General features: G+C 43.9%; 1 protein-coding gene across 4 annotated transcripts in view; it reads right to left on the bottom strand.

The window, feature by feature from the left end:
- The window catches only part of LOC311145590 (inositol-tetrakisphosphate 1-kinase-like), a 47,334-nt gene extending 20,647 nt beyond the window's left edge, over positions 1 to 26,687 (bottom strand). Inside the window, exons 1-4 of one of the 4 annotated variants that reach the window (XM_084181867.1) lie at positions 26,287 to 26,687; positions 25,628 to 25,811; positions 19,251 to 19,275; positions 2,964 to 3,089 (exon numbers count right to left, since the gene is read on the bottom strand). In XM_084181867.1, coding sequence (XP_084037993.1) covers positions 2,964 to 3,089; positions 19,251 to 19,275; positions 25,628 to 25,722 — 246 coding nt within the window. In that variant the 5' untranslated portion in view covers positions 25,723 to 25,811; positions 26,287 to 26,687. The remainder of the gene's footprint in view (positions 1 to 2,963; positions 3,090 to 19,250; positions 19,276 to 25,627; positions 25,812 to 26,286) is intronic. The other 3 variants (XM_084181868.1, XM_084181870.1, XM_084181869.1) reach the window with 3 other exon arrangements.
- Between the last annotated feature and the right edge of the window lie 254 nt (positions 26,688 to 26,941).

Here is a 26,941-nt window from a genome sequence, read left to right as displayed (position 1 = left end):
GTCAGCCTGAGGTTTGCTGATTTATATAACCACACCCCCATCTCTCTATCCTCCTCTCCCCTCCCTGTCTCTACACTCCCGTCTCCTCTCCAAGCCATCTTCATCCTCCATCTCCCAATCTCTCCATTTTCATTCTTCCTGCCAGCCTCTCATGTCAGTCTTTTAGCTGGCAGATGCTTTGGCCTACACATTATGCAAAGAGTCAACCCCTCCAACATCAGTGAAATCTCCATTTTGCATAAACACATTTTTAGACATAGGCAAAGAGGTCTAATGTAGCCTAACATAAACACACACACACACATAAATGCCTGCCTACACACACATTTTCCTTGAGACAGAACATCCATCTGTGGAGAGAGTTTGACTCCTGCCAGTGCTGATCAAAACAGTCGTGCGGTTACATAAGACAAACATGTTGCCATCAAAAACTAAAGCCAAACTAATCTTCCAGTGGTTTAAAATAACTTACAACTCCTCTGTATTTGGGCCATCAATTTGCTTTAAAAATATATATCTCCTACAAATATGTGTGAGAGAAAAAAAGGGTGTGACAGACAGTGGATCCTCCATGGGGATTTGAGTATTGGCAGAGTGTGCTAGGTAATAATGGAGACAGATGTCTACCTACAGGTAGCTGCCAAAATAAAGGAAACACTTTAGTAAATGAGGGTTCTGGTAGCTCTTTTATGGTGTGGGGTGCATTTTCCTGGCATGGTTTAGGTCCACTCACGGTTCGGAAGAGTTTGTGCATACATGATGACATTTTGTGATCTTTTTGTTCGTTTCGGATTTCGGTAAGGGTTTCTTCGGCTATTCGGGTACACATCTCTTTCAAGGCAAGCCAAAATCGGTAGCTGAAGTCTATGCCCCTTCGTCTGTGATTGGTCAACAGTAGGGATTCTTCATAAAAGTATTTGTCATTTAACGAGAGACGACTCGTTTTCATGCACATTTTTTCCATTGAGAAATACTGCACCAAACATATATGCTAGATGTAAAATTGTGCGACTAAGATCTCCTAAGCAAAAAACTTCTAAATTAAATGATTTCTTGAGTCATAGATCAATTCTGACTATTATAAGGAAGTGTATACTGTATACAAGCGAAGGTCTTTTAAGGGAGTATGCGAGCACACTCGCTAGGCGCCAGCCAAACTGAAGCATGCTGATGCCTTTAGAGGGCAAGGTAAACGCCAATAAATACACAGCCATTCTGAGTGATCCCCTTCAACCTATGGTGAAGCATTTCTATTCTGATGGGATTGGTCTCTTCCAGGATGAAAATGCCCCCATCCACAGGGTACAAGCGGTCACTGAATGATTTGATGAGCATTTAAAACGATGTAAAGCATATGCCATGGACGCCCAAGCAACCAGATCTCAACCCAATTGAACACTTATAGGAGATTCTGGAGTGGCGCCTAAGACACCGTTTTCCACGACCATCAACAGAACACCAAATGATGGAATTTCTGGTGGAAAAATGGTGTTGCATCCCTTCAATAGAGTTCCAGACACTTGTAGACTCTATGGCATGGTGCATTGAAGCGGTTCTGGCTCATGGTGGCCCAACACCCTATTAAAACACTTTATGTTGGTGTTTCCTTTATTATGGCAGTTTCCTGTACATATGCAAATGAAATGGGCCAACATATTCATTACGTATAACCCAAATCATAGGCCTATACTTGATTTACAGAAGGCCACACAAGTCCAAGTGTTTATTTGTGGTATTCTTCCCAATACACAAGCACTAGCAGTGGTTGCCTCTTTTGCAAAAGAAGGCTGTTGTGGTATTCCCTCTACAAGTCCTCTAAAGAAAATAATACCACATTCACCTAAATCCACAGGATATGGTTGGGTGCCGTTTAAGACTTAAACAAAGCCTTATACAGTTAGAGAAAATATAATTAAGTTATGGTCAAAAGGAAGTATGCAAACTATCAGGCAATGTTTGCACAATGAAGTCCTCATTCCCTAAACTACAGGATGCAGTGACAGTTCTGATCATTAATGCTGTTTGTTTCCATGCCAATGAATGACGGGCTGACTGAATGCAAGACTATGTTGTGTTATGTTATATGCGATGTTCAGTGGCAGGGTCAAAGTTAAATTCTAATCTCCCTGAAAGAAAACCTGCCTGCTTGTTATATTGCTGTGTGGCGTTTCTGATAGCAATACTTACTAGCCCTTCACACAGCAAGATGGAGATATTCTGAGTCATAAAATACCGACAGGAGGGAGTTTACCAACCATCCCAGTCATCTACTGCCAAGATCTATATCATTTCAGGTGGAGTCCCTGACAGGTACAATAGGCTTGATCCCCACTCTTTTAAAATAGCATAAAAGAAAAGGAAAGGAACATTTCGTGCTGATGTGACATTAAGATGAATAGATTAAAATCTGAGAAGCATTTTGTTCTGTTGATTATCTGTCCCTTTTGAACATCCCCATCTTTCCTTTCCAAATAAGCAGTCAGCAGCGGCACAGTGTCAGTCCCTGGCAATGAGGATGGCGTGACTGAGTGACTCTGCACACGATAACAGCAGAGCCCTCTGAGTCATCCAGAGACAGAGGAGGAGGAGAGGGGGGGGTAAGAGAAGGAGGAGGGTATCGCATCTAACACCTTTTAAAGCACTGCCAGATCGATTTACACAAGAACAAACACACAGACAACCATCACCACACACACACCTTCATGTCCTCACATTTCAAAACACATTCATTTCAAACTGTTCCCTCTAAGATGAGACACAAAATGAGTGCACAACATTCACAACACTGGCTGTTCCTGTGAGATACAGAAATACATTACCACTTCCCCCTCTAATTAGCAAAACCACTAATTACCAGACGTGTTGTAGTGGTGAAATCTGTCTGTGGTATTGTGGAATCATAGTCTGTTGGCCGTTGTAACTCTGTTCCTCCCTCCCTCTTTCCACTTCCCTCCCTCCCTCACCTGCACTCTCTGCACCAGCAGGACTGACTGGGTGTCGTTCTGGTCGGCCTCCAGGATCAGGTCGGTCAGCTTGTGGATGATGACGTCCAGGGGACCTTGCTCCTCCAGGGGCTGGCTCAGGTCCAGCTGGGGATAGACACGTCAGGGGTTAGAGGTCAACAAGGTAATAAATAATAAACAAGGAAAGCTACTGTACCACCACTATAGCCATAACCAATGTATTTATGTTTTGTATGTTTTAGGTAACACTCTTGGTAAACCATGTAGCGTGAGGCAGCAGGGTTGTTTCCTTCCTGTAGAGATAACTAGCTCCGCGTCAGCAGGCATAGAGTTATATGACTGGTCTGGCTGCTGTGGTCAACAGTGTACAGTAGGTCGATACTGATGTTGTGAAGCCACTGGGGGAGTTATGTGGGTCAGCACATAAACCCAGAGGACGGACACGCAAGCACACACACTCTCTAGAAGAGGAGACAGGCTTTGGGGCACAATGGTCACTCTTCTACTGGGGTACATGCTGTGTCCAAATCACAAGGAGCCTCTATTGTGATCTAAGCTGAATGGATCCACTGTGGTGTAAGAGGGAGGGAGTGGTCCAATGTGTGTGTATGAGTGTGAGAGAGTGTGCATGAGTGAGTGTGTATTCCGATTCTCTCCATCTCTGGGTTTGTGCGCTTTAGACCGTACCCATTTCTAAGACCCTTTTGTCAGCATGTCTGAGTCCCCATTATGTTTGTATGCCTGCCTGTGTGTGTGTGTGTGTCCGTCCTTCAGTAGGCTCGTCTCCAGCAGAGGGGCCATGCATTTCTTAACTGAAGAAATGGCTCACTGATAGTGAAGGGCTATTTTGAGACACACAAATCAGCAGAAAAAAAAAGAACTCAGACTGAGTCCAGAACTGTCTAATAGTGAAGGATACAGGAAGGCTCTTTCTTTCCTATGATTAACGATAGGCTTTCAGCAGACTCCAACAGCAATACTTTCTAAATGCAAAATAACATGCAAATAAATAGGAATACATGGTATGGAATGACCATTTGTTACACTTGATGAAACCTATTGGTACAGTAAAATGGGTGCTCTAGGCATTGGCCTTATACACACAGAATATATTTTCCCCAGGTACCGGACTGGTCGAGCAGGTAGCCTCTATCTTGATTCTGCACTAGACAAGAATATTGCCCGTCTTCTATATCTGCGTTTACACAGGTAGCCCATTTCTGATATTTTTTTCACATTGGTATTTTGACCAATCAGATCAGCTGTGAAAAATATCTGGATGACAAAAGATCTTATGTGATTGGCCAAAAAACCAAATAGTGGAAAACATATCAGAATTGGTCTGCCTGTGTAAAGGCAGCCAATGTAAAAAACAAAAAGAGCACTTTGGAAGGCATTGTGTGGATTGAAAGCATTAGGAGGGCTATACGTCTTTAAAAAGGAACGTTAGGCCATTAGCCATTGCTGCTGTGCACTCATTATCATCCACTTTATCAGTAACTGGAGATCTGTCAATAAAATACATTTAGCTAGCAGGGCTAGTCCAAGCAGCTTCGAGAGGCCCCATTGGTTCATCTGAGTAATTTGTGTTCAGTATGGGAGGAAAATACAGACACACCTTAACAGCACACAGTGGGTCAGACAGGACAGGTGAACAGTAACGTTCAGCACAGAGAGCTGCTGAACACTAGCATGGTCTGGCAGTGTAGGCTAGAGGACTGGGTTTAGCGCTGGGCAGAGCCAGTCAGTCAGAGTACAGGGCAGGCTGTTTAATCATTTTAGGAAAAGTGATGGATAGATGACTCATTAGCCTAACCTTGGTCCTGCTCTTGTAAATGCTTAAAAAAATTAAAAACAAACACCATCTAAGAAAGACCAACCTGTACTGTATTAATCGAAACAAAATTATTCCATGCCTTTATCCAAGTTTGGTTCAAGATTCTGAACTAAATTTGTCAGTAACACTAACCAGTCAAATAGTTTACTGTAAAGTATGTCATGTATGTAAAGGTGACACTCCTTTCCATTATGTTAGGGATTAACTTGAATCTCAGACAATACAATGTAGATCTACTGTATGCTGTATGTATGAGAACCTTTATGCAGAGCAGGGAACACTAATCTCTGTTAACCCAGAAGTAGAATCTAGCATAATTTGGTCAGCTACGTGATTAACTTCTGTGTTCATACATGTAAAGTCCTATGTAGCTCAGTTGGTAAAGCATGGCGTTTGCAACGCCAGGGTTGTGGGTTCAATTCCCATGGGGGGCCAGTATGAAAATGTATGCACTCACTAACTGTAAGTCGCTCTGGATAAGAGTGTCTGCTAAATGACTAAAATGTAATGTTAGAAATTGACAGACCTGGCAAAAACGAAGTATCCACCCTCACAATAGGAAACTCAGCCAAAGCCCCCCTTCCAATCGACACACTGAAGCAGTTTAAGCACTGCCTTCGCCCAATCCTGATACGTCCAAATAACCAGTGATGAAAACCCCAGAAACTGTAACTAATGCTGCTCGTTAGCTCATGCATCCCATTCAGTCCTGGCAGATTATTCGGTCTGCATGCAGAATCTGCCCACGGGAGATTAAGGAAGGGTGCATGACACACACGCCTGGGTGTTCCTCTTATTTACAATTACATTTTAGTAATTTAGCAGACACTCTTATCCAGAGTGACTTACAGTTCGTGCACTCATCTTAAGATATAAAACATGGTTGTTCCACCTAGCTAACTGCCTTCCCCTCATGACCTCATTATCTTCAATAATTTTACATGCACTTCTCTTTACCTCACACCCCCCCCCCCCCCCCATTCATCTTAAAAGGGTTGAATAACATTGTAAAATGCCCCTGTGACACAATGGGATATAGGCACTGTATATACACTATACTGCAACACAAACCATTACAGAGACAGGGCACACAACACTAAAGGAGTAGTCGAAGCACACAGGGACAAAGTTGTCAGTACCGAGACAGAGGTAGCTAGAGGTGAAGAGGACACACTGCTCCAAGGGTTCGCCCTCCAGCCTCAGTCTCCTTCTCTCGCTCGCCATCTCTGTAGAGTGGGGGTGGAGGGTGGAGAGCAGCCAGAGGGGATTTGGCTGTGCACCACTGAGGCGCAGCTCCTAATCTCCTACATCCACAACAGAGAGGTCCTGTCAACAGCCTGCCCCCGCCCCCCACACACACACACTTCACACCATACACACACCAGAAAGGACATGGACGTCTGTCCCATGCTGCTACGCACGTCATAGCTGGAGCATGACCTCGCTCCAGAGCGTCCACAGAACTTGGTGCAAAGCCGTTGATGTTATGCTAAACAATGCTAAAATCAGAAATGGCAACTGACGTCTTTTGGAGCCCCCCAGGGACAGGAGTACTGGTGCTAGGCCATGCCTGTGACAGACATCACAGAAAATACCCACAACACTGCAGGCAGAACCATTCAAGGGCAGAATGTTTCGAGCTTTCATGCTCGTTCTACTGAGGGGATTTGTGTTGTGGATGCTTGAGTAATCGTCCACTGGATCATTGCATGTTCATCATATAAGCCTAGATGACCAATGTGCAGTTTGTCTCGTTTCATCATGGAGTCAGTTTACCCAAAGCATACAGTGACTCAGAATTGCATCAGCTGGCAGTCAGTCTCACCTGGCATCCCCTTGTTCTCCAGCCTGGCTCAGACAGAGACTTTCTGTGCAGACAGACGCATGATAAATGATTTATTTAGGCTACACTATGGCACCTGACACCCTGGCCTGCTGTAAGAGAACATGGGTGTGTAGGCCAAAGGGTGGCCGAGGGATACATCTTACACACAGAGGGAGACATCGGAAGAGGAGGGTGAGAATAAGGAGAGACTCCAGCCAAATTGTGAGTTGGGGGCAAAGTGGGAGCCAATGAAGCTAGCTAGCGCCAGCCTCCTGCACCTCCCTGGAGTACATTGGGTAATTAGACATGTCTCAGCAGTGTCTCTCGCCAGCCTCACAGGGAGTGTGGAGGCACCCAACCAGGCCATCTGCCTTGACCTCTCATCTTCTTTATGACAGACCATGTTTAGGTATGCACTGCTTTTTGAGTCCAGTACTCATTCCTCTTCACTGCAAGTTTGAGATCACTGAGTAGAGAGGATATGAACTCCATGGCGAAGTGAAGATGACAGCTGCTGAGCCTATGCTCCAGTGACTCTCTGAAAGCCTGGGAGAGAAAGAGAAAGTTAGGGAGACTACTGCTGCGCTGCTCTCTCATCTGAGGCTTCATTACTGAAGGCCTGCTGCTCCCAGCCTACTCTCACGCCAACTCCAGATGGCTGGGGTGATACCATGCTCTAGAGGTCCGAGAGATGAGCATCTCTGTCAGAGATATAGATAAAAGGCCAGAGTTTTTCCTCAGCATGAGTCCCATTCAGGAAAAAGACTCTTAGCACTCCCAAGATCATCCTACAGAGGGATGGGTCTGGGGGGAGGAACAGAGTAGAATGATCTTCCCTGAAGTGATGTAACACTTAATGTTCTGTGCTCATAAAATATTGATGAGCGCTGCAGCCTTACTCATTATGCATTCTTTATCTTGGCTTGGAGGTCGATTTGGATTTGGACATGATTAGGAAAGGCACACACCGGTCTATATAAGGTCCCACAGTTGACAGTGCATGTCAGAGCAAAAACCAAGCCATGAGGTCAAAAGGAATTGTACGTAGAGCTCCCGAGACAGGATTGTGTCGAGGCACAGATCTGGGGAAGGGTACCAAAAAATGTCTGCAGCATTGAAGGTCCCCAAGAACACAGCGGCCTCCATCATTCTTAAATGGAAGAAGTTTGGAACCACCAAGACTCTTCCTAGAGCTGGCCGCCAGGCCAAACCGAGCAATCGAGGGAGAAGGGCCTTGCTCAGGGAGGTGATCAAGAACCCGATCGTCACTCGGACAGAGCTCCTCTGTGGAGATGGGAGAAACTTCCAGAAGGACAACCATCTCTGCAGCACTCAACCAATCAGGCCTTTATGGGAGATTGGCCAGACGGAAGCCGCCACTCAGTAAAAAGTGTGACGACCCTCCCACTCTGTCTGCCGTATTCTCTCTTTGCTCTTGTTTCCTTATTAGGATGCCGGTGGGCGGAGTTTGGAGGGTCGTCAGATATATGGGAAACACCTGGGCCGGGTGTGTCCCAGGATAAATGGACCTCTTCCACATTCATTAAGGAGACTCTCTCCAGGCAGATACTTTGATTTTGGTTGTGATATTTTTGTGGCCTTTTTGGGTTGTTTGCTTTGGCACTTTTCAACACTTTTCTATATTACATTTATGCAAGCAAACACTCACTTACACTACTGATTACTGATTACACACCCCATTGTTATTTCAGTTAGTTTACTTTAATTAATAAATATATACTTTGAGTACTCCTTGTCTCCACGTGTCTCCATTTTGTTACGAACTTGAGCCGGTTCGTGACAAGTGGGGGCTCGTCCGGGATTTTGAACTGGTTGTGTTTGGGAGAACGTGGAGTTAATGTCCAATTCTGTAGGGTCTTTCTTTGTAAATTTTGTTAGTTTGTTTGAGTTTGATAGGCCAGTATTGGTTGCCTTTGGGTTTTGTACTGCGTTGGAGAGAGTACATTGGTTAGTTTCCAGTCCCTGCCCAGCCTGGAAACTCTTGCTCTACTCGCTGTTGGGACATCGGTCTGAGGTGAGTACAATCGGCTGTGTACCTCAGTGGGAGATTGGGTAGGGTAGTGACATTTGCTACCCGGAGCTATAGCTTTTTCCCCTGATAGGCTTAGTGACGTGTTTTGTTTTGGGATACGTTGGGCATGGTTAAATGTTTGTTATTTTTGTGTGGTGTCAGTGGACTGAGCAGTTGTCTCGGGGGCACATCCGTGGCTTGGGGAAATCTACCAGCGTGCTGGGGGGTTTAATTCCTTGCCAGCGGGCTACAGTGCGTAATTACCCACCGCGAATCTGCACGAAGACTAGGGTTGAGTTATTGTAGGTTTTGGGGAAGCTCCATATCCCAGCTCTCTACTGTGGTGCTCAGTGTGATTGTCATTTCTCTTGTGTCTGGTGTGCTCAGCAGAGGGGTTGAGCAAGATTATTATGATCTATATATATATATTTTTTTTTTCCTGATTATGGCGTCTAATGTAGATGAGTTCATTCGCTTTCCATCAGAAGAACTGTTAGAATTATGTACTAAAGAACAGCTGTTGAAGGTTGCTGAACACTACAAGGTTGAAATTAGTGATAAACGCCTAAAAAATTCTATTAGGTTAATATTGAAGGCCAATTTGATGGAGAGTGGTATTCTGGATGTTACCACTGGGGCAGCCTCTGCTGAGGACACGTTGTCTCCCCGATATGTTACAATGACCGCTCCATCGGTTAGTCATAGTGGTCTTCTTTTTGAACAGCAGAAAGAACTGCTTCTGTTACAGCTAGAGCATGGACAAAGAGCTAAAATGGAGTATGAACAAGCTAAAATGGAGCATGAACGAAATGGACAGAGAGCTAAAATGGAGCATGATCGTGTAAAATATGAAAGGGAATTGGAATTTAAACAGGATATGGAGCGTGCTAAAATCAAGCTGCAACAAGAGCGACTAGAGTTGGTTAGGGAAGGAAAGCTCTCAGGGGAGAGTTTGCTCTGGGAAGGTGACCCAGAGTTACCTAGGGGTCGTTCCTCTTTTGGTCGTAATCCAGACACATTTGATATTGTTGGGAATTTACGGTTGTTGCCCCAGTTTAATGAAAAGGACCCGGAGACATTCTTTTCGTTGTTTGAGCGTGTTGCTGACGCTAGGAGTTGGCCTGATTCTGATCGCACTTTGATGTTGCAGTGTGTGCTGACTGGTAAAGCGCAAGAAGCATATTCAGCTCTTAGTGTAGCAGACAGTGTTAGTTATGAGAAGGTTAAAACGGCTGTGTTACAGAGTTACGAATTGGTCCCTGAGGCTTACCGCCAACGATTTAGAACTTTAAAAAGGGATGATCAGCAGACTCATGTTGAGTTTGCGCGAATATTATCTTCACAGTTCAATCGCTGGTGTTCTGCCTCTGCAGTTATGACTTTCCAAGGGCTGTGTGATCTGATTATGTTAGAACAATTTAAGGACACAATCCCTGATCGTATAGCGACGTACATTAACGAACGAAAAATAAAGACTGTTGCTGAAGCTGCGGTTTTGGCAGATGAATATGTGTTGACTCACAAAAATGTTTTTGCAGAACCCCGTATTCGGAGTGAGTGGGGGCGTTCGCAGAGATTTGGGCCTCGCTCGCCGAGATACTTCGGTTCCCGGGCGGAGTTTCATTCAAATAGGGTTGAGCCTGATACCCGTGGTAAAACTGACGTTGGTCAAGAGTGTCACTACTGTCAAGAATTAGGTCATTGGAAAAATGAATGTCCGATTCTTAGGTCTAGGGGTAAATTCAGTACAGGTGCTTATGGTAAATCGAGGCCTGCAGCGTTAGCCGCGCCTGTTCCACATCAGTTCACTCATGACGCATTGTCTCATGCCCGGAGCCAGGTGAAGGGTTATATTGATCCCGACTATTTACCTTTCGTTACGGAGGGTTTTGTGTCTATGGTAGGAAGTAAGAACCTAGTGCCAGTAAAGATCCTAAGAGACACAGGTGCCTCTGAATCATTTGTGTTGGAATCTGTGTTACCCTTCTCTGCGGAGACTGATTCGGGGAATAGTGTTCTAATTAGGGGAATAGGTTTGAACACTCTGTCAGTTCCATTGCATAAACTGATGTTGGATTGTGGATTGGTGAAAGGTGAGGTTGTTGTGGGGGTGCGTCCTTCATTGCCTATTGAGGGTATTGACGTGATCCTTGGAAATAACTTGGCTGGGGAGCGTGTGTGGCCTATCGTGTCTCCATCTTTAGTGGTTTCCACTAAGCCGTCAATTGTAGGGATTCCTGATGAGAGTGCGCAGAATTTCCCAGAGGTGTTTTCTGCGTGTGCAGTGACGCGTTCTATGATCCATGACGACCTGGTCACGGAGCTGGCTAACGAGAATACCATAAAGAAGTCTGTTACTGTTTTCCCTGTTATCCCGTTATCTGTATCCCGCTCCGATTTAATCGAGGCGCAACGGACTGACCCTACATTAGAAGAGTTGCGGGACCAAATTGTGCCTGTGGAACAGTTGGGAGATGTCGCACAGGGCTATTTTCTCCAAGAGGAGGTCCTGATGAGAAAGTGGATGTCTCATGGTAGTTGTTTTCTGGGGGAGGCGATTAGTCAGGTTGTGGTACCAGTTAAGCTTCGTGAGTTGGTGCTGACAACTTCTCACAATGACGTTGCTGGGCATATGGGTGTGAGAAAAACCTACAATCGCATATTACGACATTTTTTTTGGCCAAGATTAAAGAGGGATGTTTCTGATTTCATCAAAACTTGTCACACCTGTCAATTAACTGGTAAACCTAATCAAGCTATTAAGCCGGTACCACTGTTCCCTATTCCTGTACTCAATAAACCTTTTGAGTATCTGATTATTGACTGTGTTGGTCCTCTGCCTCGTTCCAGAAAGGGTAGTAATTATTTGTTGACTGTGATGTGTCAGACCACTAGGTTTCCTGCTGCCTATCCTCTCCGGTCTATCACGACTAAGTCTGTGTTAAAAGCTTTGACTCAGTTTTTCTCACTGTTTGGAATCCCTAAGGTCATTCAAAGTGATCAAGGATCTAATTTCACCTCTAATCTCTTTGGACAGGTTCTCCAACAACTCCATATTAAACACAACTTGTCTAGCGCTTATCATGCCCAAAGTCAAGGAGCACTGGAACGTTTCCATCAAACGCTTAAGTCTTTGTTGAGAGCTTATTGTACTGAGATGGATAAGGATTGGGAGGAGGGGTTGCCTTGGTTACTGTTAGCTGCTAGGGAGGTTTCACAGGAGAGCACAGGTTTTAGCCCAAATGACCTAGTGTTTGGACATAAGGTGCGTGGGCTTTTATCTGTTCTCCAGGATGACTGGAAGTCTCCCGAGCCTCCTCAGTCCCTGTTATCATATGTGTGTGATTTTCGGCGACGCTTGTATGCCGCTGGTGAAATGGCTAAAGAGAAGCTATCATCTTCACAGGACAGGATGAAGAGCATATATGATCGGCGAGCTGAGCCTCGTCACTTTAGTCCAGGTGATCAGGTTCTGGCTCTGCTGCCAATTGTTGGTTCTCCTTTTCAAGCCAAGTTTCAAGGTCCATATACAGTGGTGCGCCAGTACACTGAGCAAAATTATCTAGTTGCCACTCCAGAACGGAGGAAAGCACACCAACTGTGCCATATACATTTGTTAAAACCCTATTATGCACGTTCCTCTGAGACTGAACAGGGGGAGTCTACAGAGGACGGTAAGGCTGTTCTTTTGGCTGATACTGTTTATTCCCTGGATTCTGGTCATGCTAGGTCTGTGCAGGAGCAGGAAGATGTTTCTGGTCCCGACGATTGCATACTGCAGGGTAGATTGAAGAATTCAGAGACACTGGAGATTTTAGATAGTCTTCTTACTCATCTACCTGTTGATGGGCGGAAAGAGGTGGTGGGTCTGATTCGGAGATTTCTAGGGTTGTTTTCTGATACACCAACACGTACAAACTTAATAGAACATGATATTGACATTGGAGATGCTGACCCCATTCGTCAACGGTTCTATAGAGTTTCTTCAGAGAAACTGCGTTGTCTGGATGCTGAGGTCAGGTACATGCTGGAGAGTAAAATAGCAGAGCCTTCTTTCTCCAGTTGGGCTTCTCCCTGTATCTTGGTCAGTAAATCGGATGGAACAAACAGATTTTGTACGGACTACCGTAAGGTAAACGATGTCACTAAGCCGGATTCATTTCCTCTTCCTCGGATGGAGGACTGCGTTGATCAAGTCGGCGCAGCTAAGTTTGTGAGCAAATTTGACCTGTTAAAGGGCTATTGGCAGGTGCCACTGACGAGTAGGGCACGTGAAATCTCTGCCTTTATTACACCTTTTGGTCTGTACTCGTATTCGGTTATGAGTTTCGGGCTGCGTAATGCGCCTGCAACTTTTCAGCGACTTATGAACAGGGTTGTCTCTGGTCTGGCCGGGTGCGCTGTTTATCTGGACGATGTAGTGATATATGCAGATACTTGGGAGGAACATCTGTCCCGTATTCAAGCCTTGTTCGAACGTCTGGCTGCGGGTCGTCTCACGATAAATTTGGCTAAATGTGAGTTTGCTCAGGCGACTGTTACATACCTTGGAAAGGTGGTTGGGCAGGGTGAAGTGCGCCCTGTTCATGAATATTGATGTGACCGACCAGTGTTTGATTTTGTCATGTTCTATCTTTCCTGTTTGTCCCCTCCTAGTCTTGTGTTTTTCTTTCCTCTTAAAGGTTGCTTCCTGTGTAAAGGTTGCTGAGGTCTGGAGAGGAGGATGATGGGTGGGGCAAGTGGAGGGGTGAACATGTACAAATTGTCGGTTTGGGACGCAGGGGCTGGTACGTTGGTCCGGGGTCCTTGTTGGTCCCCGGTCTTATGGGGGGGGGGTGTGACGACCCTCCCACTCTGTCTGCCGTATTCTCTCTTTGCTCTTGTTTCCTTATTAGGATGCCGGTGGGCGGAGTTTGGAGGGTCGTCAGATATATGGGAAACACCTGGGCCGGGTGTGTCCCAGGATAAATGGACCTCTTCCACATTCATTAAGGAGACTCTCTCCAGGCAGATACTTTGATTTTGGTTGTGATATTTTTGTGGCCTTTTTGGGTTGTTTGCTTTGGCACTTTTCAACACTTTTCTATATTACATTTATGCAAGCAAACACTCACTTACACTACTGATTACTGATTACACACCCCATTGTTATTTCAGTTAGTTTACTTTAATTAATAAATATATACTTTGAGTACTCCTTGTCTCCACGTGTCTCCATTTTGTTACGAACTTGAGCCGGTTCGTGACAAAAGGCACATGACAGCCCGCTTGGAGTTTGCCAAAAACGCACCTAAAGGACTCAGACCATGAGAAACAAGACTCTCTGGTCTGATGAAACCAAGATTGAACTCTTTGGCCTGAAAGCCAAGCGTCGTCTGGAGGAAACCTGGCAACATCCCTACGGTGAAGCATGGTGGTGGCAGTATCATGCTGTGGGGATGTTTTTCACCGGCAGGGAATGGGAGACTAGTCAGGATCGAGGGAAAGATTAACGGAGCAAAGTACAGAGATCCTTGATGAAAATCTGCTCCAGAGCGCTCAGGACCTCAGACTGGTGCGAAGGTTCACCTTCCAACAGGACAACGACCCTAAGCACACAGCCAAGACAACGCAGGAGTGGCTTCGGGACAAGTCTCTGAATGTCCTTGAGTGGCCCAGCCAGAGCCCGGACTTGAACCTGATCGAACATCTCTGGAGAGAAAATAGCTGTGCAGCGACGCTCCCCATCCAACCTGACAGAGATTGAGAGGCTCTGCAGAGAAGAATGGGAGAAAACTCCCCAAATACAGGTGTGCCAAGCTTGTAGCGTCATCCCCAAGAAGAATTTAGGCTGTAATCGCTGCCAAAGGTGCTTCAACAAAGTTCTGAGTAAAGGGTCTGAATACTTACGTAAATGTGATGTTTTTTTTGTTTGTTTTTTACATTTGCAAATATGTCTAAAAACCTGCTTTGTCATTATGGGGTATTGTGTGTAGATTGATGATGGAAACAAACAATTGAATCAATTTTAGAAGAAGGCTGTAATGTAACAAAATGTGGAAAAAGTCAAGGATTCTGAATACATTTCTGCAGAGCTATCTGACAAAATCAATTGACTAGCCAATCAGAATTAGTTTTTCCCCACAAAAGGGCTTTATTACAGACATAAATACTCCTCCCACCCCTAATCAGACCATCCTGCAGGTGAAGAAGCCGGATGTGGAAGTCCTGGGATGGCGTGGTAACACGTGGTCTGTGGTTGGGAGACCGGTTGGACGTACTGCCAAATTCTCTAATACGTTGGAGGTGGCTTATGGTAGAGAAATGAACATTAAATTCTCTGGTAACAGCTCTAGTGGACATTTTTGCAGTTGGCTCCCTCAAAATTTGAGACATTTGTCGCATTGTGTTGTGTGACAAAACTGCACATTTTAAAGTCGCCTTTTATTGTCCACAGCACAAGGTGCATCTGTGTAATTTTCATGCTGTTTATTCAGCTTCTTGATATGCCACACCTGTCAGGTGGATGGATTATCTTGGCAAAGGAGAAATGCTCACTAATAAATCACTAACAAGGATGTAAACAAATTTGTGCACAAAATTTGAGAGCAATAACCTTTTTGTGCGTATGGAACGTTTCTGGGATCTTTTATTTCAACTCATGAAACATGGGACCAACACTTTACATGTTGTGTTTATATATTTTTGTTCAGTGTAGGTTGAATATTTGCTTAATGAAAACTACAACTCCCTTCAGCTCAGCATCCCATACAGTTCTTGACTTAATTTCTCTTGTGAATTATTAGATTTCTCTCTAGAGAAATGGAGCATTGGGCTCACACAAAAAAACTAAACTAAATGGAATGCAAGTAATTGAACAGACGGTCAATTAGTTGTTTAATAACCCCCCCCCCCCCCCCCCCATCTTTTATTTTATATATAATCATAAATTGGTTAAATCGCTCAGCACTAGTAAACACCCAATGGGTGGGTTGAAGATACACTTTACAATATAAATTATCAATAAAATCGCTCCGACTCAGTATTCCAAATAACCCCACAGGTATTGTTTAATCACTGCAATAGGTATTAAACTGGTTGCGTCAAGTATGCAGTCGCTTAATCTCCTGAGTCAGGAGTCCCTGAATTAAGCTGCAAAATGAAATCGAAAAGATCTCTCCCATTAGATTTTGGATTCCTCTGGCTAGTAGCTACTCCCAATGGACTAGAGGAGCATTATCAATCTCGATGGGCTTCAATAAAAACGATCTGTGGGAGAGATACAGTAACAACCAGGAAATTAACTTGAAATTCCCTAGCACGCATTATAAAAATGTAACTACAATTTCCTGGACAGCAATGGCCATTTCCCTTGATCAGTTCCACTTGATAGCAGATAACATTGGCTTCCCCTAAGTCTAGTGGGTTAATTTGATCAGCTCTGAATAATAGACAGACAGACTAATGTATGGAGCTCTAGGAGGCGGCTGCTCTCTCATAAGCTCAGGGCAAACAGGTCAATATTGATGAGGTTGTGGAAATCGCTTAGAGGATGATCAGCATGAATGGAGGGAGGACGACGACAAGAGGGAGAGAGAGAGAGAGAGAGCGCAAGAAAGGACGGATTGTGGATACATGAAAAGGATAAAGATCGAGGAATCTTTGTTACTCAGACTCCTCTCCCCCCCCCAGACAGGCTGAAGTTTTTCCCACACTAGAAATGGAAATATGAAATGAGCTCCCTAAGGGCCGACCGATTTAGGTCTGTTCACAGAGCATGATGTCACAACCGCTGCCATGCTCTCTAGTCCTACATCTGTCATTGACATTACTGAACTTTGACTTTCAAAACAGGGACATAAATGTTGCTTTATTGCAAGCTCTGCTCCAATAAATGAGTGATATTGAGATTAGTGGGCCTAGGGAGGAAATGGTCTATCATGGCCCCAGAAAGGTTCTCAGCAACAAAACTCCTTCCCTTTGCTTAAAATACAGCAACAATATTCTCTAGCCATTTTTTGTCAGCATTTAAAATCAGTGAGGTAAGTCCCATGAATTAGGTAACAGAAAATGAAAAGTTACCAAGACTGCATCAAAGGGAACCAAAAAGCCCTGTTCAAAGGAAAGTAAACTTAGCAGATGTTTATGCAAGGCATGATGGAGTATAGAATATTATTATTTTGGTTGCCATTATTGACCTTGTTTACCACCAGAAGAGACTCAGACGTTATCAACAGGGTCAGCTTGAAGACTACAAGGACATAAGTGAAGGCTGTGAGCCTGAAGCCGATCTGGAACAGGAGGTGTGTGGTGGAGTGGGTTTTAACCTTGATCAGACCACAGCCTCTTCCTTAGATTCACCACACATCCAGACAGACATAGTAACAGATAGCGTCGTCCTTGTACAGTAACACACACACAAACACCACACACACACACTCTACAAAATAGTCTAGAAGACAACATCCCAATCAAAACATATAGGCATATCATAACCAGACTGGCTCACTATTGTGACTGATTCCTTATATCTACGGATGTTACTGATTCCTCTGGGAAGCACACAGACCTGTAAGAGGACATTGTAATGTTTCTCTGGCTCATGGCTTAGGCTAGTGTGTCACATTTCATTTGAAAGGGTTCATCTCATCCAACTGTTCCTAAAATGTTTGCAAATATCAGGATCAGAAGTCGGTATTAAACAGCACATTATAAAACAGGGGATTTAGCTAAATATATGAGGAATGTGTTCTTTATCCTGTAAACATAATGTGAAAACACTGTTTGGGAACCTCTTTATGACCCTCTGTGCCCCACTCTCCCAACAGAGAATCTCTCTCCCTCCTTATAATAGGGGGTGACAGCTTTATACATGGACAATGTACCAACACCAGAGCATGTCAATGGATGCCATGGTCTCCCATGCGAGGACGCCGTGCCACAAGAGCCACTGACTGGCACAGGGCTCACCTTCCAGGTAGCTCTCACCAGCACAGACTCAAAAATAAAACTTACATATTGTGTTCTCCCAATTGGCATTGACAGCACAGCAAAAAGTCTGAGCATGGGAGAGGCCAGATATAGCCCTGGTGGTTGTATAGACCTGTGTGTGTGTGTGTGTGTGTTAGGAGGGGAAGGTTGGGAGAGGGGTGTGGGTGCCACAGGCTCTGGGCTGTAAGGATCTGCTGGCCTTCCAGGAGGGATGAGAGCTCTCTGAGAAACAAAGCACTGCTTACTTTGGGACCATTCCCGGGACATCTTCCTGTCTGGGATTGCTGGAGATATCTCCAGAAGAAAGAAAAAAAAGTGAAAGAACATAAGACTGCATAGAAAAAGAGTGAAATGCACCACAAACATGAGAGGCAGAGAAATAAATGGCTCTCGATTTCCTCCTCAAGCTTTTTGGGTTAACTAACAGATTGCAGAGAGCTATTCAGAGCCCTGGGACACATACACACACACACACACACACACACACACACACACTCATACAACACAACCTTCATTCCTCACTGCACATTTGCGTGGACATTACAAAAGGTTGATTAACTGTCAGTGTTTCTCTCAATGAAAGACAAAAAATAATGTCCTCCCCGATGTGAATACAGACATTTGGTTGTTGAAATGACCCGAGATGTGATGCCCCAGGCAGGAAGCCCATTATTGGTGGTGTTCATGTTGCATCCTCACAGACATACAGAACAGGGGCCTGGGGAGCATCTACATGAGGCGTCTATGAGGAGACGGTGGAAATATGCACACCATTTCCACCACCGGCCGTTTACAATAGAATATCTGTGGAATATCTGGGAGTAGGGAGACATGAAGGGCTGTGCCATATCCTAAAGAAGCTGAAACGTCCACCCTGTGACAGGCCAGGCTACTGGATGGATGAGTGGACGAGGGGGATGGGGGGGGGGCTAACGGTGCTCATCAGTCTTATTCTTCCCGCAGTACTTCCTTTCTTCCCTCCCACCCTTGTGATATGAACCATGCACTCTCTGCCTCAAAGTTAAAACCCAAGTAACATAATGTACTAATTCTCTGAATTTCAACAGCTTTAGACAGGTGTTGCTCAATACAATACTCAATTTTAAAGCATGGACATACAGTGGGCACACAAACACCAGATCTCTGTCAGGCAACAGGAACAAACTAGAACCAAACAGTGTGTTCAAACATAGATCAAAGTTCATAGAGAGATTGGAACTAGGGATAGGCTATTCATTGGCATTCTTTTCTGGATAACTGCTTTCCAAGCGTGTTAAAACCGCATGACAAAATCTGTAGAATTGCAAGAAATATGCTTCAGACCTGCAAAATTCTCTCCACCAACAAGAGGGGTGTGAACAGTTTGTGTCATGAACAGTGCTTGTGCCCATAGAAATAGACATGGCGCGGGCTCACAGGGGGGCGCGGGCGCGCAGGGGGGCGCAGGTTGTTCCCCAATGCTGGAAGAGCCCCCCCCGAGTGAAAAAGTTTGGGAACCCCTGATCTAGTTTATATAGAAATCATTGGTTGAAACCAATGAGTTCAAGAATCATTTAAATCTCAACTTAAAAAAGGCACAAATGAATGTTTTTGGGTAATGGTTCATAGTCTTATTGAACTTACCTGGACCACTTCTATTCCTCTTTTCCTGAAAGACAGATGAGAAGAAAAAAAACAATCAGAATACATACATTCATTATTCAATTATCCTAAAATGTAGAGGTGGGGAAGAGATACAGCACTGCCTTAACTCCAACAGATTACCCTGACACATCTGCAGACATTAAAACAAATTGACAACCATTTGCCAGCGTATATTCAAGCTCTCTGTAGTGGTGAACCCAAATGGCTCCCAATCACAAGGTGAATCTCACACACCATTACAAAGGTTATTGCTGTTTTGAAGGGCAGAGAGATGGTTGGCAAAGAAACCAAGATAGTGCATGCACCTCGCCACTTTAAGGGTCCGGAGTCTGTCTCACATAAAACATATTGACAGTGGTATACTTAACTGTTCCACTTATGCATGTACTGGATAAAATTCAATCTAACAGACTTTGGCATCATTGTTTAAATTCAAAACACACATAAATCTTATGAAATTCTGGGAATGAAAACCGCAGTGGCATAACATTCAAGAATAGAATGTGAATTTGTTCTAGGAATTCATAAATATGGTCATTAAGGCTCAATTAAATAAGCTCTGACTGCTTTAGTCTGGGAGTCCAGGGCCAGGGAATGTCTTTACTTTTCAAAGACACGAGATTGAGCTTTGTGTAAAAATCGGTTGCTTGGCAACGCACAGACCACTACAAGAGAGAAGTCCTCAGTAGCGTTTGTGTAAGAGACTTCCAGCTGCTCTAACGTAATAAATCACAATGCTTTCCGACGACCACTGAAGGACTTGACTGTCTTTCAAATCCACCCCAGTCTGCCCAAACAAACAGAAGTAGTATAAAAGGCACGTTCACACTGCACCTTAGCTCAGGGCTAAGAGCCTCCTTAGTGTTCACACGTGCACATTCTAAAGTCGGCTAGCACCAACCTTAGCCCAGGGCTAGCTGGCCCTGCTCCGGAGCAGGGTTAGCACAGACATTTCGGTTAGCTCCAGAAACACGGTGCCAAAATAGCCAGTGTGAAACGGGGTCAAGAACAATGCCTAGAATGCTCACTGTCCAATCACAAAAAGTGGCACTTCCACTTAATTTACATATGCTCAATGCCTGTAATGTGTTCCGCGCGTTATTTTGATAAGTAAATTCATACTACTAAATCCTTCCAAAAACCGAAATACTTTCATCGTGCAAAAACATTGGTTGCTATGCTTAACAGAAATGGTTGCTATGCAGGCTGGCTAAAGTCTTCTCACTTAGCAAAGTAAAGCTACAAACTCTACAGCTGGAATGGCAGCAAACACTCAATATTCCTCAGTTTTCATAGATTTCTATTGACATTTAATTGCATATATCTATGACAGTAATTTTGTCACATTATTTCGCCTGGATCAGAAAAGTTGATGTCCCATTCGTTCACAGCATTCGTTGTACAGGGGGCGTGATAGAATTTAAAAAGTGAAACAATGTTTACGATGTCTGACAGGAAGACAGCAAAATTTACACAAACCATCACTGTTGGAAGTCAAATGCTAGGCCAGAAGCAAGATGAAATAATGTGTTAATAAATGTATTACTGTTTATAACATTGGCTGCGTGTCAGAGATAGTCGCATGTTGTGTTTGTCCGTTATCCCAGGGCTTTGGAATACAAGTGTGGATCCTTAGCCCAGGGCTAAAGCTTAGTCTCCCGAGTGGCGCAGTGGTCACTGTGCCACTAGAGATCCTGGTTCGAATCCAGGCTCTGTCATAGCCGGCCGCGACCGGGAGACCCATGGGGCGGCGCACAATTGGCCCAGCGTCGTCCAGGGTAGGGGAGGGAATGGCCGGCAGGGATGTAGCTCAGTTGGTAGAGCATGGTGTTTGCAACGCCAGGGTTGTGGGTTCGATTCCCACGGGGGGCCAGTATAAAAAATAATGTATGCACTCTGGATAAGAGCGTCTGCTAAATGACTAAAATGTAATGTAAAATGTAGTCTAGGGCCAGTCTAGCCCCGGGCTAAGAACAATGCAGTATGAAAAGGCCTTAAAAGGTAAAGTGGTTAAGAGCGTTGTGCCAGTAACCGAAATGTCGCTGGCTCTAATCCCCGAGCCAACTAGGTGAAAAATCTGTCGATGTGCCCTTGAGCAAGGCACTTAACCCTAATTGCTCCTGTAAGTCGCTCTGGATAAGAGCGTCTGCTAAATGACTAAAAAAAAATATGAAAGTTTTTTTTTAAAAAATTTTTTTAAAGGGGTGTTTTCCGTACTATTAAAAACAGTGATCAAAACAATCTTAAAGGTTGTCAAGTAGTGAGGACATGCAAGTCCTAATCATCTGAACATACAGACAAAACAATGCATGGGGGAGGGAATGAACACCAAGCTAGGCTATGTGGAAAAACAGTGAACTTTCAGTGGCACGATGTCAGAATGCTTGAAGATATTTGTTTCAATAGAAGCTGTTCAGCTTCCTAGAAATCTGTCAAGGCAGTGAGAGTGATGGGACATGTAGAAACCTGCTGGTTCTATGGGAGCGGTTGTCTAGATCAGATATTTCCCCATTATGAAAGCATGAGGTCCAAACGCAAACACGGAAGAGAGATGGCATCTTCCACAGAGCTGGAGTATTTATAGTGATTAGCGGCCTCAATGAGACCGGGCTTTCTGATGACTGTAAACATAATGACATGCTTAGTTCATACAGAAGGAGATGACAACTGTCACAAGATTAGGTATTTTCGGAGTAAGGCAGAACAATTAATTAAACATTTGAGTGAACCGGTGATTCCTAATGTTTGAAATCTGCTTTCTTACCGATGCATGTTTCATTTAGATCGGTTTGGCCTCCTGCAGACCGATGCACTCTCATTTTAAACATTTGAACCGGGGACTAATGCCTATTGGTGAATCGTTACATCCCTAGTGACCATACAATGAAACCAGACAGGAAGTCCTACTATAGTGGACACATTTTATCTTCGTAAAACTGAAACGATACTTCAGGCTATTGACAGCAATAGAACCTACAGCTAGCAACCACAAAGCCTGTGTATGTTAGGCCAATGGCACCATGCACACTCCAAACAAACCTTGGCAAAAAATCTCACTCCTGAATAGGGATGGGCACGGTTATTCCAATATCCAAACGGACATTAGCATTTGATTACCTCGGAGAGCATTCATATGAACGAAAACATTTAAAGTCTAAAATTCAATCAAATGATCTATGCGACATGTAGGCGACATGCCTACAAGGATAGACCATTACATTTGAAATGTTAATAAAACAGTTAAATGACCATTTTTACAAGTGTGCCACATAAAAAAAGACTCATCCGTTTCACACCTGTACCTTGTTATTGTCGGTCAATCAAAGCGGCGCTACAGTCAGACACTCCATGTGTAGCAAGTGAAGTGGGAGATTTCTAATCAATACTAAATGGAATTAAAGTTACAGAATTAAGTTGGCTAAATGACGAGTAGGCTACAATGATCAACCAACAGGTAGGCTGTTGTTTGATATGAATGGAGATGTTGTAGACATTTGACAGGGAGCGCAGCAAAATAGCCTCAATTAGCCTTGCTACTTTAGCTACCTAGTTAGCCGACTACTGTAGCTAGCTAGCTTCTTTACAACGATTTGATGCAGTCAAGACAGGCACTACCAGATGGTATGATAGACAAACGTGTTGCTGCCATAGGTTATCTATCTAACTAGTGCGAGTCGGTTTGGCTACTTTCTGTCCCTTTCTCCGTGCCACAGACTGTCAGAGAGCAGCGCACAGGCTTTCCCGAGTCGCACAAGCAAGTCTCCATTTAAAACATGTATTTCTACTATCTGGATATCTGAAAAAATATCATGGTATTTTTCAAATACTGAAATCATTTCAAATGACCAACCCTATTCCTGAACTATATTTTCCAAGAGTAGGCAAGACACAGAACATTTCATTGTTCAAACTAGTCCAAACCCACCCCCCCCCACACACACACACACAACAGCCCATCCCCACCCCACCCTATAACCTATATATACATTCCGAGCCATCCTCCAGAGGGAGTCATTTGGTTGGAGGGTTATGAAGAGATTAAAAATATTTGGAGGATTACATTGTCGTAATCTGTGCTGGCTCAATCAGGTTGCTTTATGAGTCAACAGCTCCCTTGGCAAGGTGAAAATCCCTCACCACTGCTATCAGCAGAGAGAATCCACTGAAAAAATATCCTACGTAACCTACAGAGAGAGAGAGAGACCTGCCCTAGTTGAATCCCCTAGAGCTCCAAAATGGTTTTTGGTCATTTCACATTGTCTGCCCTTTAGGCGTTTTTCACATAGGCTTTGAGTAAGACACTCCTAAAACACGGGCAGCGTCAGAGCAACAGAGAGAAAGGATTGATTAAGCCAGTTTGCCTGAGTGTTGTGGGTCCCATCCCTGCTTGTTGATACCAAATACAGCACTCTTTGTCCATCAGCAGGCAGGGTTTACCATCAGTTCTGCTGAGGAAATCCAATGCAATCCCTGCCCCACTTTACAGCGCCTTATATAATCATTCACTCTGCTGGAGACTGATACAGCAAGGCACAATGTAAAGTAAGGTAAGAGATAATATCTCCCTCTACTCGAGAGTCAAGCGCGTCGCATGCACATACGCACACACACCTACTAGGTGCTTTAGTAAAGCCTCTTACTTTTCCAAATTCCAGTTGCTCAGGTTTCACAAACCTAACACACCCATGTTATAAGAGGCACCTGGAGCCACAAACCGCACCCACATACCCCCATCTTACACACACACACGCACACGCACACGCACACGTGTGTGGTAGTAGATTAGTGGCCTGAGGGCACACAATGTGTTGTGAAATCTGTTGTGAATGTATTGCAATGTTTTTAAAATTGTATAACTGCCTTAATGTTGCTGGACCCCAGGAAGAGTAGCTGCTGCCTTGGCAGTAGTGAATGGAGATCCATAATAAATACAAACACTAATCGCTCCTCCCCCTATCTGCTGGTGTAACACTAAGGCCTAGATTCACCACAACCACTCTGGTCGTCTAATGATTTCACTAAAAAGGCATAGACACAGCTAGGCAAATTCATACATTTCTCTCACTGAGGACTCAAACAGTAACAATGGTGAGAGCCTCCTCCACACTACAGTGCCACAAAACTCCTCTGTGCCCACACATACTCTCTCTGCGTGATGCTGAGTTCTGTAATTCTCACGTCACAGGAGACCAATCAGAGGTCTAATTAACTATGCTTCAAGGGGGACTCAAGAGACAGGAGAGTAAAGGGTAGGCGGATGGAGACCACATCTCTAACGAGAGAGCCTCTGAACAAACCATGAAAAGGACCAATTTAAATATGCTTCTTAAAAAGGCCACAAGTCACAGAGCACAGGATTAATAAAATGAGTCATAACCATAGTCTAAAACATATCCAACTGTCACTTATTTAGTCTGTAAATCAATCACTAAATGAGAAAGTCTACACCTTACAAGGCTGGGGCTGGAGACCACAACACCACAAACATCAATTCTGCCACACACACAGTTGGCCAGAATGAACAACCAGAGATCAAGGGAAGTAATTTAATAATAATCAGGGATTGACATCAAGGTCTGAAAGGCACTTGCTCATTGGGCAAGTCAGGAGTATTTTTTGGTTGCCAGAATATTATAATCACTTGCCCGACAATGTAAATTTATAAATTTTCAACTTTACACAGTGGAGGAACAAGAAAGACCAGATTAATGGAATTATTAGCATTTTGGTTATTGTCAGTAACAACAAATCACGTGCCCAATGATGAAACCTCAGAACAGGCTCAACTACTTGCACAACTGTTCTGGCCCAGGCAATAGTGAAACCCTTTTGATGTCAATCCCTGTAATTCTGTTTCATATATAAAAGGCTGTCTCTTCAGAGACATTGAGAAATGAACTTGGCCCAGAAACAGTTACATGATAGATGCAAATTGAGCTCGAGCTCACATTGGTTCCATTATTTGAATGTGTGTGACATCTACCACAGACTCTGGGGCTTAGCCTACACAATGTAAGCAAGCAAAGTGATCCCTACAGGCCACAGAGTTTGTGTCATATCCTCTTCAATTAATGTTCAAAATGCGTATTCCAAAATATATCAGTTAAAACAAGAAAAGACTGATGCAATTCTTGGTTCTTGCGGTCATTAAATGGAGTGGACATTGGGCACAGTTAAAGAGATGATAATCTAACTATATTTTCAAGACTGGATATGTGTTTCATAGCTACATGCTGTAGCTACACCGCTACAATGCATCTCTTCAAGATTGCTGTCTGTATGCCTTCACGACTGTAACTACTGTACAGTGGACTGAAAATGTAACCACCAGTAGCTGCATTGTTCTCAGCACATACCTGCACAAATCAGCGAAGGCCTGAAAATTCAGCTTTTTCATCTTCTTCTCGCTGAGCCAGTAGCCCACTTTCCTGCCTTTCAAAAAAGTCTGCATCTCTCCACCTCACGTATGTTCTTAATCCAGATGTTAACAGTTACTGTCGATTCAACCTGGAAAACAGGAAACCGTCGTCTCACACGAACCTAGACGGAAGGGATAAATTACTTAGCTAGCTAATATTTTGTATTATGTGAGGAAACCGGATAAATTGACTCTCCTCAATTCTTCCAACAACTTCTTTAGTTAGCAAGCAAACTAGCCAGCCATAACAACAATATTCAGTTTATGACAGTGCTAGCTTATGTTAGATATACAACTAATTTGACTGAATATCAAATAACCATTAGCTACCTAAATTAACGTTTACCAGATATATATCCATTTTTTCCCCGTAGATAAATCGTCTGCCCCCCTGATTGGCTAGCTGCATTTCCCGAAAAGAGACTAATTTCTAGAAATGCGCCATAACATAAACCAAATCAATACCAATAATATACATAGCTAGTTAGCTACAATGTGGTTTCTGGATAGATTCGCGAGCTTTATGACAAAGCTCGAGGAGAAGCAGAAATGCACAGCTAATAAATATATCAGAAGTTCAATTAAATGTATAGCTACCAGCTAGCTAGCACATTTCCTCCCTAAATGTCGTTGTCCTAGTAAGGATAGCCACCTAGCTAGCCTGATAGCTGTCCATTCTCCGTTCCGCTGGATGTTCAAGCTGAAGTTGTGATGACCAAGCACTGCGCTGAAGTCTTCTCTTCAATCTAGACTGGTCGAAATTGGAACCTAATTAACAGTGCACACACCCTCGAGTCGTGCTCATTTAGGTTGCCTAGCGCGTGCACCCTAAACAACTATGCATACCGTTAACTAGCTTGCTGTCAAACAGGGCAGCGTTTTTCACCCTAGTTAGAAAATAAAAGAGCACGTCAGCACAGCTTCTAAACCATACTGTACTGTCCTGTCCTTGACGTCAGTTTAAACAACAGCCCTTCTTCTTTTTCTTCTTCTTCGATGAGGTTTAACGGCGGTTGGCATCCAATTTGTTGCATTACCGCCACCTACTAGACTGGAGTAATAATAAATAATAATAATATGCCATTTAGCAGACGCTTTTATCCAAAGCGACTTACAGTCGTGCGTGCATACATTTTTGAGTACAACTCCCTTATATTTTGCTAGAAAAATAAAATAAAGAAATACCCTAACATCTAACACTACACTCACAAATTCAAAAATATGATTAATAATTAACACCACCCTACTAAAT

Source organism: Coregonus lavaretus (genome assembly GCF_964263955.1).
Source record: "Coregonus lavaretus genome assembly, chromosome: 18".
Lineage (NCBI taxonomy): Eukaryota > Metazoa > Chordata > Actinopteri > Salmoniformes > Salmonidae > Coregonus > Coregonus lavaretus.
This window is presented reverse-complemented; position numbering and strand designations above follow the sequence as displayed.